Source organism: Fomitopsis serialis, assembly GCF_022376445.1.
Source record: "Fomitopsis serialis strain Sig1Antser10 chromosome Unknown B0H18scaffold_678, whole genome shotgun sequence".
NCBI lineage: Eukaryota > Fungi > Basidiomycota > Agaricomycetes > Polyporales > Fomitopsidaceae > Fomitopsis > Fomitopsis serialis.
In genome coordinates, this window is record NW_025955638.1 from 1147 (window position 1) to 17304 (window position 16158).

The 16158-nt window shown below is 58.9% G+C and overlaps 4 protein-coding genes across 4 annotated transcripts; all 4 read left to right on the forward strand.

Moving 5' to 3' along the window:
- Positions 1-4245: 4245 nt before the first annotated feature.
- On the forward strand, positions 4246-6050 carry B0H18DRAFT_591529 (uncharacterized protein). Its single transcript, XM_048038692.1, has 3 exons — positions 4246-5094; positions 5154-5447; positions 5495-6050. Exons 1-3 carry the CDS (start codon positions 4359-4361, stop codon positions 5980-5982), a joined length of 1518 nt encoding a protein of 505 aa, XP_047884318.1. The 5' UTR covers positions 4246-4358; the 3' UTR covers positions 5983-6050.
- Positions 6051-7200: 1150 nt separating this feature from the next.
- B0H18DRAFT_591549 (uncharacterized protein) lies at positions 7201-9351 on the forward strand. Its single transcript, XM_048038693.1, has one exon. It carries the CDS (start codon positions 7334-7336, stop codon positions 9230-9232), a length of 1899 nt encoding a protein of 632 aa, XP_047884319.1. The 5' UTR covers positions 7201-7333; the 3' UTR covers positions 9233-9351.
- Positions 9352-12267: 2916 nt separating this feature from the next.
- On the forward strand, positions 12268-14219 carry B0H18DRAFT_591557 (uncharacterized protein). Its single transcript, XM_048038694.1, has 2 exons — positions 12268-13178; positions 13228-14219. Exons 1-2 carry the CDS (start codon positions 12641-12643, stop codon positions 14151-14153), a joined length of 1464 nt encoding a protein of 487 aa, XP_047884320.1. The 5' UTR covers positions 12268-12640; the 3' UTR covers positions 14154-14219.
- A 700-nt stretch (positions 14220-14919) lies between these two features.
- B0H18DRAFT_1131610 (uncharacterized protein) lies at positions 14920-16121 on the forward strand (the record flags this gene model as incomplete). The annotated part of the gene is made up of 8 exons (XM_048035510.1): positions 14920-14947; positions 15013-15030; positions 15083-15295; positions 15343-15422; positions 15475-15492; positions 15543-15659; positions 15711-15850; positions 15896-16121. Coding segments are annotated over 8 exons (840 nt in total), but the record flags the coding sequence as incomplete, so codon positions are not given.
- Between the last annotated feature and the right edge of the window lie 37 nt (positions 16122-16158).

A 16158-nucleotide genomic window follows, 5' to 3' on the forward strand; every position in this document is an offset into this window, starting at 1 on the left:
GTTCCGTTTGCCATCGAGGGTATGGCTCTGTCGAGTCTCTGAGGAAGAACCATTTCGCCGTCTCGAAATGCAACCCTAGTCGTCACTTTCACGAAGGCCCTGGCCAAACGTTTTTCACCAACAACTGTCGCCGAGTCTTCCCAGTCGTTCTTCCCGATCCTGTCCCTGCAACGTCCTCAATCAGTCTCTTCGATTCCTTTCTACGCACCATGGAACCTTCCGATCCGCTCTGGAAGCGCTTTCCGAGCCTGCTAATAACCGTTCCCTCAGCCGCTTTCTTGCCGCGAACGATGGGTCGACGTTATCCGTAAATTCTCGGTCGATTACCTTCATCAGCTCATCGACGAGGAGCCGCCCCATCCCTTCCTTGAGCCCATACGCGCTGCTGCCCACGCATATCTCGAGAAGGTCGTAGAAATCCTCGCACACACGTCTCCACAATTTAAACGGCAAATGGCACAGTACGGCGAGTAAGTGGTCTTAGGTTATGTTTCCTTCCCTTACTGACGTCTTTCAGCGGCCCATACGGCGGTGCATTCAGCACTGTTCGACCAGGCACAGCGATGCACTATTCAAGATACTTAGCGCGGCTCGTAGTCTTCGTTTTGCGTGCGCAGGAGCCCACCGACACCGTACACGTCGTACCTTTCTCCGAAGACCAGCGCATTGCCGGTGAACGTTTCCTGGACGCTCTCCGCTCAAAGTCCAATGAAGATCTTCCTCGACTCCTCCACACCCTCCTCTATGGTCTCGTCACGCAAACACCCGCCGATGCGAGCCTTGACTCGTTCATCTTCGCCATCACGAATTTTCAAGTCCTCAGCTGCTTCTCGTCCAAGAACGAGTTCTTACGTACGAACGACATACGGAGGCTGAACGCTCAGCTCATCTACATCATGCGCTCTGTGCTTTTCACGGAACTGGTGTCGCGTATGCAGGCCGATAACCTGCAGTTCTACCCGTACGTGTCCTTTCGTCCCATCTGGTCCGTCGACTCATGTCCGTTGCAGAGTCTACCACCAGCTCCGACCGTTCCTCATTGCGGAGGCGCAGACGCCGTTTGCGTATTCTGCCGCGGTGTCTGGCATCCTCCGTAGCATCGAGAGTCAAGATGACATGATGCCACAGTTTCAATGGAAGGATTTGGAGCGCAAGGTTATCTTGTTCCAAGACATCGAGTTCTCACACGCGTCGGTAGCCACCGTTGTTAGAGGTGCGATGGCCGAGTACGACACTCTGCTCTCGTCGAAGCTGCTGTGCGGCAATTCCAAGGACGACCCTGCGTTCAGGCTCCCCGGGGATATTTCCAAAATCCTCGACCAACCGCAAAACCACACGCCCGGTTTCTGCTTCTTCGATGACACTCGCAATGACCTCTCTCACCTCCAGCACGCCCTCCTTCGTCGTCTGGTCGAGCCGCACGGCGTATCCGGTCCCTTCCACTACGTCCATAACGATCGCTTAGTATGGGTAGCTGATACGTGCTTACAGTTCCTCCGCGATGCTCACGAGGCCGAGCAACGACTGTGCACCATGATTCACCTCTCTTACGGTCAACCCGCGCGAGGCGAGGAGCTCGCCTGCATGACTTATCGCAACATCCCTGCAGGCTCTGCTCGCGCTCTGTACGTCTTGCATGGTCTGCTCGTGCTTGTCGGGGGATACTGGAAGTGCGCAGAGCAGGTACGTCGCCACTCCCCGCTGCTATGCTGTCGTATTCACCATGTTTGATAGACCGGTCGCGACAAGGTTATCGCTCGTGCGCCCGCTCCCGATGTCGCTCAACGATTGCTCTTCCACCTCGCCGTCATACGTCCCGCCCAGCTCACTCTCGCCCAGATCTTCCTTCCGAAGGCCGATGCCGACAGATTCAAGTACTATCTTTTCCCCGGCCTGCACAAGACAACCACTGGCGAGGATGTCTCGGCGTATATCCGCTCGGACATGGAGATGCACCTCGGCGCTCCTATTGGCGTCCGCGACTACCGGCAGCTAGTGTCTGCCCTTACGAGGTGGAACCGCGACCCACACTTGCAAGCCCAGTCCGTACACGCCTACGAGCACCAGCGCGGACACGAAACAGCGACGTTCGACGCTAATTACGGTCTCAGCTCCGACATGCTCGGTGTTCCCAACCAAAAAGGCATCGTCATCGACCTGGCTGCCAGTACACATTGGCACCATGACACCGGGCTCGGTCCGAAATTTGTCCAGCAAGAATATCAGCTCGTCCCCGCTTCCGATGCAGCTGTCGTCCCGTCCTCGGCCTCTGCGACGCTCTCGGCAGCCGGTATCGCGGAGGTCCTTCAGGCCTACCTCGCGGAGCATCTCCCTCCCGCCATCGCCGCTACCCTGCTTCCAGGACTTGAACGGACTCTCGAGCGGTTCACGGCCGTCATCACCGCGGATCGTCCACGCTCGGTCGTGACAATCAGTCCTGCGTCTGCCGTTCAGTATCAAGTGCACGGTGATCGCCTCAGAGCGCTGCGACAGTTTTTGCTCAAACCGACGGCCTCGTTCACGACGCCCTTGCAGGGCCAGGCTCTTGGGGTCTACCTCGGCCGCAAAGTCAATATGCTGGCTTGCCTCCCTACAGGGCACGGCAAGTCTCTCCTATTCTTTCTCCCTGCGAAGATGTACGAAGCAGATCGTACGACCGTCGTCATTGTACCTTTGCATTCTCTTCATGCTGACTTTGCTCGTCGCGCACGCGGGCATGGCATTCGCTACCACCACTGGCAACCTGGACATGCTCTCGAGCTTTCCTTCGTACCTCTCGTCCTCGTATCACCAGAACACGCACGCAGTTCAGCTTTCCATGAGTTGCTCTCTCAGCTAAACTCTGTTCATCGCCTCCTTCGCGTCGTTCTGGATGAGGCACACCTCCTTCTAACTCATGCTTCCTTCAGGGAGTGCTTCAGTCAGCTCAGCCATGTCCGCCAGCACAAGTGTAACGGATATTCCCGTTACGGTATATCTTATCTCGCATGTTTGTTCTTGTTTGCTCGAGGGCTCGTATGGCGCGCCAGCGCACCTACGAGACCTCAGCCTTTTACCTCGTCACCGCCCATGTATGCATCCGTAGACAGTTCTCCTTGAATAGAGACTGGGTACAGCGCATACCGGGCACGACGAGTGAGGCGACCTTACACTTTTTTGCGCTCCTCCTCACTAGGACTTCTATTCTGGGGGATCTATTCTAGGCAACAACCTCGAAACTCGACTTCGACATATATCTACTCGACGTCAACAACTCTATGCTATCTGGATCACTCTAGTCGACGTCACTATTACTCAAGAATGGTTGAGTCGACGACCAACACTCCCGAGCATTCGCACAGCAGTCGCGAGTCGCGCCGCGAAAAGCGGCATGCGATTCGCGCGAAGCTCAGGGCTCGGGTGGCCGAAATACGGGCCACCCACAATATCCAAGCCGAGACTCTCGGTAGCCACCAGCAACTCAAGACTGCCGTGACTCCGAGATTCGACTTCGATGCCACCATTGAGCAGTCGAAGAGGGACCATGAGGATCTGATGAAACTCATGGACCAAACCTTCGACTGCTTACTGGAGCGGCATTCCAGGCGCCGCCATCGCGCGACCCGCCGGACTGAGTCCTCCGACCCCGAGGACTCAGCCGGAGCACTATCAGGGCAGGCACCATCCGACCATGAGGTCGAATGCACAGTACTCGCAGAACGGCTCGAGCCCAAGGTCGAGCTCGTTCAGAGCTGCCAGGAGAGCCTGGCCCCGCCTGCTCCAGCTGAGGCGCAGGAGCTAGGCAGCACTCCGAAGAATGGTACGCGCGTTGAGCCCGACAGCGCCGCCGCTGTCGAGTCCGCGTCTGAGCCTGGCAAGGAGCCGCGCACTGAGCAGATCGAGCCCGACATTGAGCCCGCTCAGAGCTACCCGGAGACTCCGTCTCCGTGTGCTCCCATTCAGTCGACCAAGCTCGGTACCACTCTCAAGAGTGGTGCACGCGCCAGGGTCGAGGACGCCACGGCCGCCGAGAACGAGCCCGCGCCCCAGTTGCACGACAAGGCGACTCGGTCCCGCGCCCGGGAAGGCATAGGGACACGACTTTATGTCGTGTCCCCGTATGTAGACGAGCTCCCGCTCGTAGACCCGCATGTCGCGTGCTCAGAAATGAGCCGTGACTCAAAAATATATTACTCGAGCCGGACGACGCGCCCGGCGACACTAGCCGTATCGCGCTCGACGCTCAGCGCGTCGAGCATCCCGAGCCCGCGCCGAGAGCGAGCACTCCCAGCGTTAGCGCTGGAAGTCCTCCTCTTGATGCTAACCGCCACCTCGATCCTCACTCTGGCAGCCACCGCCTGCGCGCAACCACACCTCAAATGTGTTGGCACTTCCCAACGGAAGTGCCAAACACGGACTGCCTTAGGACAGCTGAACCTTACCGGGTTCAGCTGAAGGATCGACCGGTCAGTACCGACCGCCATCTCGCGGTCGATACTCCCTCTGGCGACGACCAGTCGCGTGCGACCGCTGTCCAGGAAGATGTGCACTCCCTGCCGGAAGTGCAAGGCTCCGGACCTCTCGAGATGACTGAACCGCGGGCGGTTCAGCTGACAAGTCCGCGGCAAGACATCGACCGGTTCTACGAACAGGTCGATATTGCTCATCCTCAGGACAACCACGAACGCCCGGTCGGCGGGGCAGATACGCGCGCTGTCCCAAGGGACACGCAAACTCGCGTTCGCGGACGACTCGCTGAACTATCCCTAGTTCAGTTAGCGGCGCTCAACGACCTGGCACCTCACGGTACCAGACCGGCGGCTCCTCCTTCTACGGCCACTCTCCTTGACTCTCGCGACCCCGCTTCTGACTCGAGAAGCCCTGTTCTCGGCACTGGCACCCTCTGTTCGACTCTCGACGGTTCCGGCGACACGCAACAAAGCCGCGCGGCCCAGGACTCGCACGACGCGCGTGCAAGTCCAGCGCCGAGCAACAAGGTCGAGAAGAACGTACAGAACGGGGAGCGAACAGGAACCAGGGAGATTAGGAAGAGAGAGGAGGGGGAAGGGTACGGGGCGAGCAAGAAGAACGAGCACAGAGGCTCAATGAACGCAGGTACGCCGTGTTGAGCGTATCCCACTCGCCACCGCCTCCTTCTCCAGTGCCCGCGCCAGCACACGTATCGACGACCATAGAGGTCGTCGTGCGTGCCGCAGGCCATGAAGATGGCACTTGTGTGCCGCGGGACGACCGGATGGTCGTACGCCTTGCTCTGTTAGGCAGCACGGTCGCACTACGGGACGACCTCGCGATCGTACCGTATATTCCGCTAGGCGGCACGACGAACGCGTCGCAATACACGCCCGACGTGCCCCATCTAGCATTCACCAGCCGTCGCGTAGCGAGTACGCCGAGCCGTTCGCTCGACGTGCATGCTACCGGCCAGCAGCAAGGCTCGAAGCTCGAAGGTACGTCCGTACTGGACGTACCCAAATCTCGCCGGCTCCCTCTCCAGTGCCCGAGCCAGCACACGTCTCGACGACCGCAGGGTCCGCTGTAGGTGTAGCTGGCCGAGAAGACGGCATGGTTGTATTGCGGGACGACCTAAGGGTCGTGCCCTCCGCTATTCTTGAGGACGGAATGTCTGTTGTGCACACTACCGGCCACGATGATCGCACGAAAGCGATACGGGACGACCTGATGGTCGCCCTCTCCGACTTTCAAGGGAATACGCCTGTGATACGGGACGACCTCGCGGTCGTACCGTCTGTTCCGCAAGGCGACATGACGGACGAGCAGCATTGCTCATTCGACGTGTCCCAGTCATCTGTACACACTACCGGTGAGTACAGAGTGTCGAGAAGAAAAAGTACGCCCTCAGCGGACGTACTTACCTCGACATCTGCCATGCCTACGTTAGCGTGCGTAACGGCGAATGTAGAGCCTGTCGTGCGCAACGCCCGCGACTCGTCGGGCCACCGTCTCTTCATCTCCGCTCCATGATCACAAATGATCATGGAGACGACAGCACGTCCACAGCTCGGGACGACCTACAGGTTGTACCGGGATCCGTCATTATTCAAGGCGGAGTCGGGTACGCACGGCGTTCTGAGCAGCCTGAAATCGCCGTGGGGTCTGCTCAATGCCACCCGGAGGCATCATCCCAGGGTGTCCGTGCCCAAGCAACGAAGCCAGGCATCACCCCGAAGGATGATGCAGGCGCCGAGCTCGAGGACACGTCCGTCATCGAGCTCGCATCCGAGCTGAACGAGTGGTGCGTCGAGTCGACGCATCTCCGCGCTCGGGAGGGCATAGGTACACAGTACTTCAATAGCACTGTGTACAGCGGGAACGAACCCGCGTATGTAGATACAATCGTCGCGCGCTCAGAGATGAGCAGCGACACAAGATATATATTATTATTGTCGAACGAGGGGCGCGCCACGACGAGCAGCCTGCTCGGCGCGACACGCGACGCGCTCAACGCTACTGGCGTTGAGTGCCACGAGTCCGTGGCGAGTGTCCCGAGCGCTAGCGCCCACTGCGCTGCGCTGAGCCTCCACCGACCCCTCGTTCTCGACCCCTTCCACTCTCAGGGCAGCTACCACGAGCGCCCGTCTGGCGAACCAGACGAGCGCACCGTCCCAACGCGAGCGCGGACGCGCACTCACGACTGGCTGGCTGAACTGCCGCCAGCCCAGCTAGCGGCGCCCGACGACCTGGTACCTCGCGGTACCAGATCGCTACTTCCTCCCTCTTTGGCTCCTCACCTCACCCCTCTCGGCTCGCGCATTGACTCTGGCGACCACTACCGCGGCTCTGGTGGCACGAAACCCAGCCGCGCGACCCAGGACTTGAACACCGGCGTTCAAGCCCAGCGCCGAGCCGCAAGACCAAGCGGACCACGAGGAACGCGGATCGTGGAGGTTGCGAGGAGATCCCGAAGGAACGAGAAGGGTGCGAGGAAGGCACGAAGGGAGAGAGGGAGGAAGGGTGCGGAGCGAGTAGGGACAGCCAGCAGGAAAGCTCGCAATTCGCAGGTACGCCCTTACTGGACGTACCCGACTCGCCCCCGCCTGTGCCAGTAACCCCGCTAGCGTGCGTATCGACGAACACGGAGTTCGTCGGGCGTACCGCTGGCCGCGAGACCAGGACGACAGCACTAGGGGACGACCCGCGGGTCGTACCCTTGTCTGCGCATAACAGAACGACGGACGCGCAACACCGCACGTCCGACGTACCCCACCCTCCACTGCTTCCTCCTCCAGTGGCCGCGCCAGCACACGGATCGACAACCACAAAGGTCGTCGCGCGGGTTGTTGGCCATGAAGGCGGCGCACTACGGGACGACCTAATGGTCGTAACCCCCATTCCTCAAGACGGCAGGTCCGTGATACGGGACGACCTTGTGGTCGTACCGTCGATTCCGCAGGACGACACGTCCGATGTACTCGATCTACCCATCGCCGGCCGATGGATAGCGAGTACGCCGAGTTTGGTGCTTGACGTACACGCTGCGGACCAGCACGAAGAGTCGAGAGTTGAGGGTACTCCCCTGATGGACGTACCCGGGCCCACTCTGACACATCTCCACTTGCCCGTGCTCGTGCTAGCATACATAGCGACGAACGTGAAGTTTGTCGTACGCATGACTGGCCAAGAAGATGGCATGGTCGCGCTGTGGGACGACCCAAGGGTCGTACCTTCCGCACTACAAGGCGAGGCACTTGTGCTCGGGGACGACCTCGCGGTCGTACCCTCCAATTCGCATGGCGGCGCGACGGACATGCAGCGATGCATGCCCAACGTGTCCCACTCAATCTCGACTGCATATGGCGCGACGTCCGCGCCTCAAGACGGCCTGCACGTCCTTGCGGAAGTGCAGGCCTCCGACTGTCCCAACACAGCTGAACCTCTTTTGGGTCAGACGGCCAAGCCGTGGAACGTCCCGGACAACCTCTCCCGCGACGCACTCGACTCCGCAGGGCTTTTGGAAAGCCGATCGACGCGTAGGGCCTCCCTGCGAGAGGCTTCTCGTGCTCGTTGGCGAGCACAAGCAGCGCAAGTCCGCGCAGCTGAACCGCCCGCGGTTCAACTGGCAGACCCCCCGGATGGCTTCGCTTTCGACTTAACCCGCTCCAGCCGTCACCGACCGTGCGCGGCCGTATTCCAAGAGGACTTGCACTCCCCACAGGAAGTGCAAGCCCACGGCCTCTTCAAGACAGCTGAACTTTTCGCGGTTCAGCTAGGAAGCCCACGCTACGACCTCGACCGGATCGACAACGCAGCGGACCTCGCCCTCGACCCCTTGAGTGACCGCCACCCTATTCGCGACCCCGGCGCCCCTGCGAACGCGCAGTCCGACGCTCGGGTATTCCCAATGAACGCGCGAGCTCGAGATCGCGACTCGACTGCTGCACTACCAGTAGTGCAGCAGCCGGCGTTTACGGACCCCTACACGCCAGACCAGCCTCCCGACTGCCAACTCGGCGAGAATTTCACAGTTCTCGCCGAGGACTCGCTCCTACGGTGCCCTACCCCGATTCTTATCGACCTCCCTACGGCCTCCGACACCCATGGCGATTACGACAGGCGCCATGAATCGGCGACCCTGCATACACCCCGGAGATCGTGCAAGGAATGGGAGGACGGGCAGGACGGGAACGGAGGAGACGCGGGCGAGGGCACGGAAGCCGGAGAGTTAGACGAGGAAGGTCAGGCAGAAGGAGGAGAGGGGGAAGGGTGTGGTGTACGCGAAGCAGACGAGGATGTGAGCTCAAGAAGCAAAGGTACGTCCTTATTGGACGTACCCTCTTCACTCGCATCACCGCTCTCTACCCCACTACCACCACCCGTGATGACCACGACAACCAATGTGGTTGTCGTGGCAGTCACCCTGTACGACGGTGGTACGGATGGCCCACGGGACAACCCACAGACCATGACTGGCACGGACATGCTGTACAGTATGATCGGCGGGCGAGGGTGCTCGAACCGTGTATCCAACGTTCCTGCGGTTTGCACGCAGAGGTTGAATCCTTCGGTCACCGACTACGGCGAGGAGCTCGGTGGCGACTCGGTCAGCAAGTACCTCGCGGTACTCGTCCTATCACCATCATCCGAGATGTGGCGAGGAGAACTTCACAGTTCTCCGACCCCAATACAATCCTTGCCATCATCATTAGCTCGTTGCCAACATTGTCCTGTCGCCATCGGCACTCTGATTTGCATAACTCCATCGAGTTATGTATGACAATGGTGGACGGCTGTACTGCTCACTGACACGAAGTAGCTTGTCGTTGTCTACAGTACGGCACCACCTTTGTCTTGCCAGTCGCTACCACCGTTGGGTGGTTGCGTGTACTTTTCCTCTCATTCCCTCTTTCTTTTTCTTTTTTTGTTTGTTTCTCTGGTTATTGCTGGGACCCGTGGTCGTGTCCAGTGGGGGAGGGTGTAACGGATATTCCCGTTACGGTATATCTTATCTCGCATGTTTGTTCTTGTTTGCTCGAGGGCTCGTATGGCGCGCCAGCGCACCTACGAGACCTCAGCCTTTTACCTCGTCACCGCCCATGTATGCATCCGTAGACAGTTCTCCTTGAATAGAGACTGGGTACAGCGCATACCGGGCACGACGAGTGAGGCGACCTTACAACAAGATTCCCATCATATTCCTTACCGCTACACTTGCTCCCCACTGGGAATCCGCCCTCTTTGACAAACTTCGCGTTCACGACGTTGTCGTCTTCCGATTGCCGTCTGTAAGACCCGAGATCGCTATCCATCTGCTCACCTTCCCAACGCGAAATCAACTAGAAGAGACCCTCGAGAACAATTTCCTCTCCATCGTTCGGGAGCGTCGTGGTCTCATCTTCTGCAAGCGCGTTTCAGAGGTCAAACGGATCGCCAGCCTGTTGGACGTTCCAGCCTTCTACTCTTCCCTCGAGGACGACCGGAAAGCTGAGCTTCTGAAGGACTTCACCTCCGGCACTCACCGAGCACTCGTCTCCACCAGTACTCTCGGTGAAGGCATCGACATTCAGGGTCTTGGGTTCGTATGGCACTACGGCCTTCCCTTCGAACCAGCCAGCTATTCTCAGCAGGCTGGTCGCATGTGCCGAGACAACTCGTTTGGCACGAGCATGGTGTACCTGCTTGAGAACGAGCAACTCACCGTTCCTGAACCCGACATCCTTGGCGTCGCCGTCATGAACAGTTGGGCACGCGAAGACATATGCCGACGCATACGCATCTCGGAATTCTTGGACGGTGCTCCTACACAGTGCACCGTCCTGTCCAACCCGAATCTCTGTGACGTTTGCGAGAGGCAGGTCAACGCTGGTCCCATTCAGCCTCTCGTTGTGTACCCCGCGCCCATCCTTGCCGACCTTGACACGATGGAGTTTCCGAGATCTCTTGACTCTGAGACACTGCCTTACGACCGTGCAGAAGGACCTCTATCTCGGTACGCTCCGTTCCTCCTCCCCACTACGCTCATTTACTAATGTCACCTCACAGCCTGTCTCCCTCACCTCCTAGCCCGTCTCCCTTCTCTCACTCCGACAACGCTCAGGTTCCATTGCCCCGGTTCGAATCGCCACATGTTCCTTCCTCGTAAGTGCGCCTTTCGATTTTGTCAGTCCCTCGCTGACCTTGAATGCAGTAGTCAACGAGCCCTTCACGATGCGCCACAACCTTCCTACGTCGCACGACCGCACGCCGCAATCACAGCTGCACAGTCGAGGTACGTATTACAGTTCCCAGGCGCATGCGATCCTCGCTCATTCCCCGCCGCAGTTCCAGCCATATGCGGGTGCCAGACGTCTCAACGTAGGTATTTTAACGCCTCCTCGTGTGTTCATGCCACTGAACTCGACCTCAGGCCGCCGGACATGGAGCTTTACTTCAAGGCATTCTTTGTGCCGAAGGGTGTCGCTGTCTCGGCGACCTCTACACAAACTCTCGGTCGTCGTTCTCGTGAGGAGCAGGCGTTCGATTACTCACGTCCATCTCCGGATGCACGAGCCCTCCCCACGCCCGTGAGTAAGAGGCGTCGAGTGTCATTCGAACCTCCTAGCCCCGCGTCGCCTCTGCCTGACCGTCGCCGCGGGGCTGCATCCCTCACGGACGTTTTTAGTCCAATCGTTCCTCCGCCGGCTGCCAGCCAGCCAGGTTCATCTTCACGAGCCGTCGCTGGCAGCTCTCGCATGCCTCTCAACTCCCATCGCCGCTCGCTGCCAGGTGCTGAGGGACCCGATGTTGACGGTTCCCCTACCGCCGTCGGGCCGCGTGTAGCTCTCGATGCCGCACGGGCCGATGTGTTGAAAAAACAGCAGTCCATCATTGCTAAACACATCGACGACGCCCTCAACCTTGTCCGCGGGCGCTGTTCAAAGTGCTACGTCCTCGGTCGCTCCTACATGCACCGGTCGTGCACTGCGCAGTTCACGAGCGCCCGGGATGACGGCTGGCAAACGTTCAAGCGCGAGATGATGCTTCCGAATGGGTACTGCTTCAAATGCCTCCGACCTCAGGTACGTCTGAAATACCCCACACCGGCTTGGACCTCATGCGTTCATCGTCACAGAGCAACAAGGAATTCTTCGGTTGGCATGTCTTCGAAGCCCCTTCGGAATGCGTCTTCGGCGACATCATCAAGCCCGCCGTCTACGTTGTATGGGCAGACCCTGGCCTTCGCAGCGCCCTTTTCGCGGAGCGAATCCTGAACAACCGTCCGCGGACGGTCGAGGAATACATCGCAGCCTGCCTGGAGATGCACCCAACTTTTGACATGATGACATATCTCATCATCTTCGATTGGGCTTGCAAGCGTGTCGCAACCTAAGTAAGTCGTTCAACTCTTGCTTCTACCCACCCCGCTCAACGCTGCGCAGGATCCTCATCGCCGTCGACATTCCCTGGCGCTTCCGTGTGTACTTCTTCACATTTCCGTCTAGTTTGTCACATTTCCTTTTCGGTCGTTTCCCGAGTCTGCCACGAGCGTCGCGCAAGCGCTGTGGCTTGTTCTTTCACCATAACCGTCTTTTCATTGTCCTGCGTCCCCCTTCCCTCGCGCAACATGGAGCTCCTTCACAATACTTTACGTACACAAACCGGCCGTCTTGACCGTAAGCAGCTTTCGTTGCCGGTAGTTACTTACCAGCTAAGTTGTCGTAGAGCAATGGTACTTCACGGACGCGAAGTTTGCCGCCCGACTGGACGCTGAGCATTGGATCTCAACGCCTAACATGACGTGGATACCTACCGTTTCCCTCGATACGATCGAAGTACGTGCACGTCAGGATGGTTGGTACGGCCCGGCGGACCCTACACGCTGGCCACAGCTCTTCCACCCCAAGTACACGCACCTGTGCGTGCTCCCGAACCCACGCATGGGGTCTCCGAGCTTCCGATCTCAGTGCTCGACAACGTCGGTCCAGAGAGTTGGCGACCCAGCAACACCGTCGACGAGCACGGCAACCCCCTCGTCCTCCTCCATCCCGACCGACGTGTTGTCCTCGCAGCCGACCTCGAGTTTCTGCACATCCAGGTGTCCCAATTCATCGCAGAGGATGCGGCGAAATCCGACCGCCGCGGTCCAGAGAACATCCATGCCGCCCTCAAGAACTTCGCGCTCTCCGCTTCCGAGGCGGTTGAACGGATGCGCAGCATTCCCGTCACCTTACAACGCTTCCGGTGGGAGATGCGTGAGTATCAACGCTACTACGCCGAGGCCTCGGCGTACATGGATTTCGTCAACACGTTCAACGCTCGTATGGTCGACACGAAGGTCCACCAGACCGATTCAAGTCTCATGGGAGCCATCTCCGCTGACCCTGCAGTTGTGTCTCGGCTCTACCGCGCTGGGATTCCCGTCTGGTATATCCGTCGCTATTCGCAGCTCGTCCCCGAGCTCAAGATTCAGGAAGTCGTCGAGCCGTCTCTACCGCAGGAGCGCGGTGTCATGATCTTAGAATACGATCCTCCATACCCAACGCAATACGTTGGTCCGCCCGGCCTGGCGCACCTCTCAGCCGTCCACACCTTCGGCATGAGGGTCTACAGCGCTGGCATTCCTGATCCCGGCCCTGCGTCCACTGGTTCCCTCCGTCGTCCTCTCAATCCCGATTCGGCGACCTCGTCCTCTCGCGGCCCTTCCAAGAAGTCGAAGGCTGCCCACAAGGCACCTCCCCCGACTGGTACGTAGGGTTTACCTTCCTACTGTTTCTGTCCTAACCAGATTAACAGGTTCCACCCACACTCCTCCGACCCCGAAGGCGGGACGCGACCACTTTGTGGATGCCGACAGCTCGCTCATACCGCCTCCTATCACGCAGTGGTCGAAGGCCCTCGAGCGGGTCCAAAACGACCCTGCCCGTCTGTCTAAGGACCGTCTCCCGTCCGGACACTACTGTCCTAACCCGGCGACGTTCGCTACTGCGAACAGTCTCGCGCGGTTCTTGGAAACGTGGCTAACCATCCGTCCTGCGTGGCTTGCGCACATGCAGGACGCTGTTTACAGCGACGCCTTGGTTCCGTACAGCAAGCCAATCTGGAATGCGCTCCTAGTGATGACGGACGAACAGCGTCGAACTGCCGCCGCGGCAACTCCTACCTCCGCGGCGAAGTCAGCCAAGCATCGTGTAGAGGCGATGCAGGCGTTTGGTCGCTTCTTCCCCACCGACGACTTCGCTACGCCGTCCACGCTCCAATTCTTCGAGTTCACCGTCAAGACTCCCATCCGCGAGGTCGTACCGAGCTTGGCACGCAAGGTGGTGTGGGAGCTGTACGAGCTCTCGTTCCGCCTCGAACTTGCTGCGGTCGACTTCAAACTGACCCGCCAGGTTTCCACAGGCCGGTATGCCTGGACGCAGCGTCGCGCCGAGATCGCCAAATGCTTTCCGAATGGCTCACTCGTTCTCACTCAATACCCCGCGTCCAACGGAGGGCTGGCTTCTCTCCAGTCCGGAGTTCTCGCGGCGTACGTCGAGCACCTTCGCCGTGTCCTGGCGAAATGGCCGAACGCGTCGTCTCTCCAGCGTACGCTGCGCCCCGAGGACCACCCGAACCTCATACTGGAGGTCGAGCACGACGTGGTGTCGTTTTACTGTCAGGCGTTCTATGACTTGTGTGGGCGCGCTGCAGTAGTTCCCCATCGCCTCCCTGCGGACTAATCGTACATACTTTGTCGTACATCGCTACTCCCTACAACCTATCGTCCCTCACACAATTCCTATCTAGTGATACCGTCGTAGTCTTGCAGTAGCTCTGTACACGGATCTGCCTCGCATTTGTGTAGTATACGTCAGCTTGGTTCGCAGCATTCTCCACGCAAGAATTCATACCTTTCCGGGCAGCAGCCGAATGAAAGTCTCAACGCTGGCTGTAATCTAGCCACCCCCCCCCCCCACCCCGGGCGAGCGTCCCACGGAGTGGTACGACCGACTGCGAATGCTGTCTGCAGCCGTTTGGTCGGACGCTTTACCTGCTCAAGCACCGTCCACCTGGCATGTAGCTCATGCGCACAGATAATGTCAAGGTGTGCTAGCCTGCTCTGCCGTGTCTCGCGCCCTTTCGCGCGACGTCGCTGGGTCTAACCGAGGCCCTATGGTGCGTGCGTCAGGGCGCGGACAACGTCGCAGTTATCCCTGTTTGTCCTTTACTGACTACTCATTGACAGGTTGCATACGTACTGTAGCCATGTTGTTCCGTATAGTAAGTCTACTTGCGCGGTACTCCTCCGGTGCTCATTCCGTTTGGTAAACACGCTCGTCAATCACTATGTGGGGACCGGTATTAGCCCGCGACGCTGCAGCCCTACCGGACTTCGCGTCATCCTTCCATACGTGGACGACGTCAGCTTCCGTCATCCGTTCCTCGCCCCCATTCCATATAAATACTGCCTCTTCGCCTCTCTCCTTCCCTCGTGCCCCTCAAACCATGTCTCTTTCTCAACCGCCTTCGGATGGTGGGTTGTTTACGTTCTCTGCAGTCGTGTTGGCTTACACTGACCCTTCTTCACCCTCTTCCCAGATTACTTCCAGTTCTACAGTACGTCTATCGCTGGTTGTATGCGCTGTGTCCTACTGACTGCTTCCTTTAGGCGACGATCCGGTGCTGCTAGAAGCAGCGGAGCAGTTCGATCCTTCGGGCAAGACATCGGGCGCCCCAACCTCGCCAGCATTGGCCGCTAGCGACCCCGATGTCAAACCAAGCTCGCCGGATCCATCTCCAACTCCTCGGCCCGGTACGATCGGTGGGTCTCCCCGTTCCAAAGACGCAGCAAGCGGCGCCCGCGACAAGATCGCCCCAATTGGTAGGTCTTCTATGTCGCAGTGACGTAGTCTCATTCCTTCTACGTAGACGCCACGGACGTCGTTGTCAACCCCGGTCCCCCGGCGGCGGAGGGCTTGTCAGCAAGAGTCCCAAAGCGGCCGACGAGGGTGTGGAAGATGACACGACCAGCCCACTGAGTGGGACATCACGCCGGCGAAGGCTCTCCCGTTTGAAGACGTAGGATTCCCTGGCTTCCATCCTGTACTCCTACCCTGACACACACGCAGGCAGTCTTGTCGCATGGTTTGCGACCTGTCACTCTCGAAGCTCTGTCCCGCGCTCAAATCTTCGGGGAATCGTTGGAAGGGCCTACTTGGTGGCTGGATGGCGAACTGTTTGACAAGGTACGCGCCACGCCTTGAATTGATCTTTGACGTGTGTGACGTCCTTTGCAGTTCGTTCTTGTCGTCAGAGTCAAACGCTGGACTTACGCCGACGGCTCCATCCACGCGGTCATCGTGGACGACACCCGTCTCTTCCGTGCGATGTGGGATGACGACACTCTCCTCCCAGCGTTGACTGACCCAGTTCCGAAGTACGTCGTACGTCCCGCCTGTAGTGCTTCCCTCACCGTGAATAGGGTCGGCGATCTGGTGATGCTCACCGCCCGTATCGGTTTCGGTCCACCCGGCGCCGGTTATCCCTACGCTTCGCATTACACCGCCCAGCATTTCCTTCACGTCGTCATGTTGTACGTTCAGATTCTTTCGCCCAGATCCGATGCCGCTCGTATTACCTCCGACCTTCAAGCGTACGAGCACATCACCGGCGTATTTGACATCTCCACCGCTTGCGCCGCAGAAACGGTTAGTTCGATCGTCCCATCTTCTCCGGAACCATTTA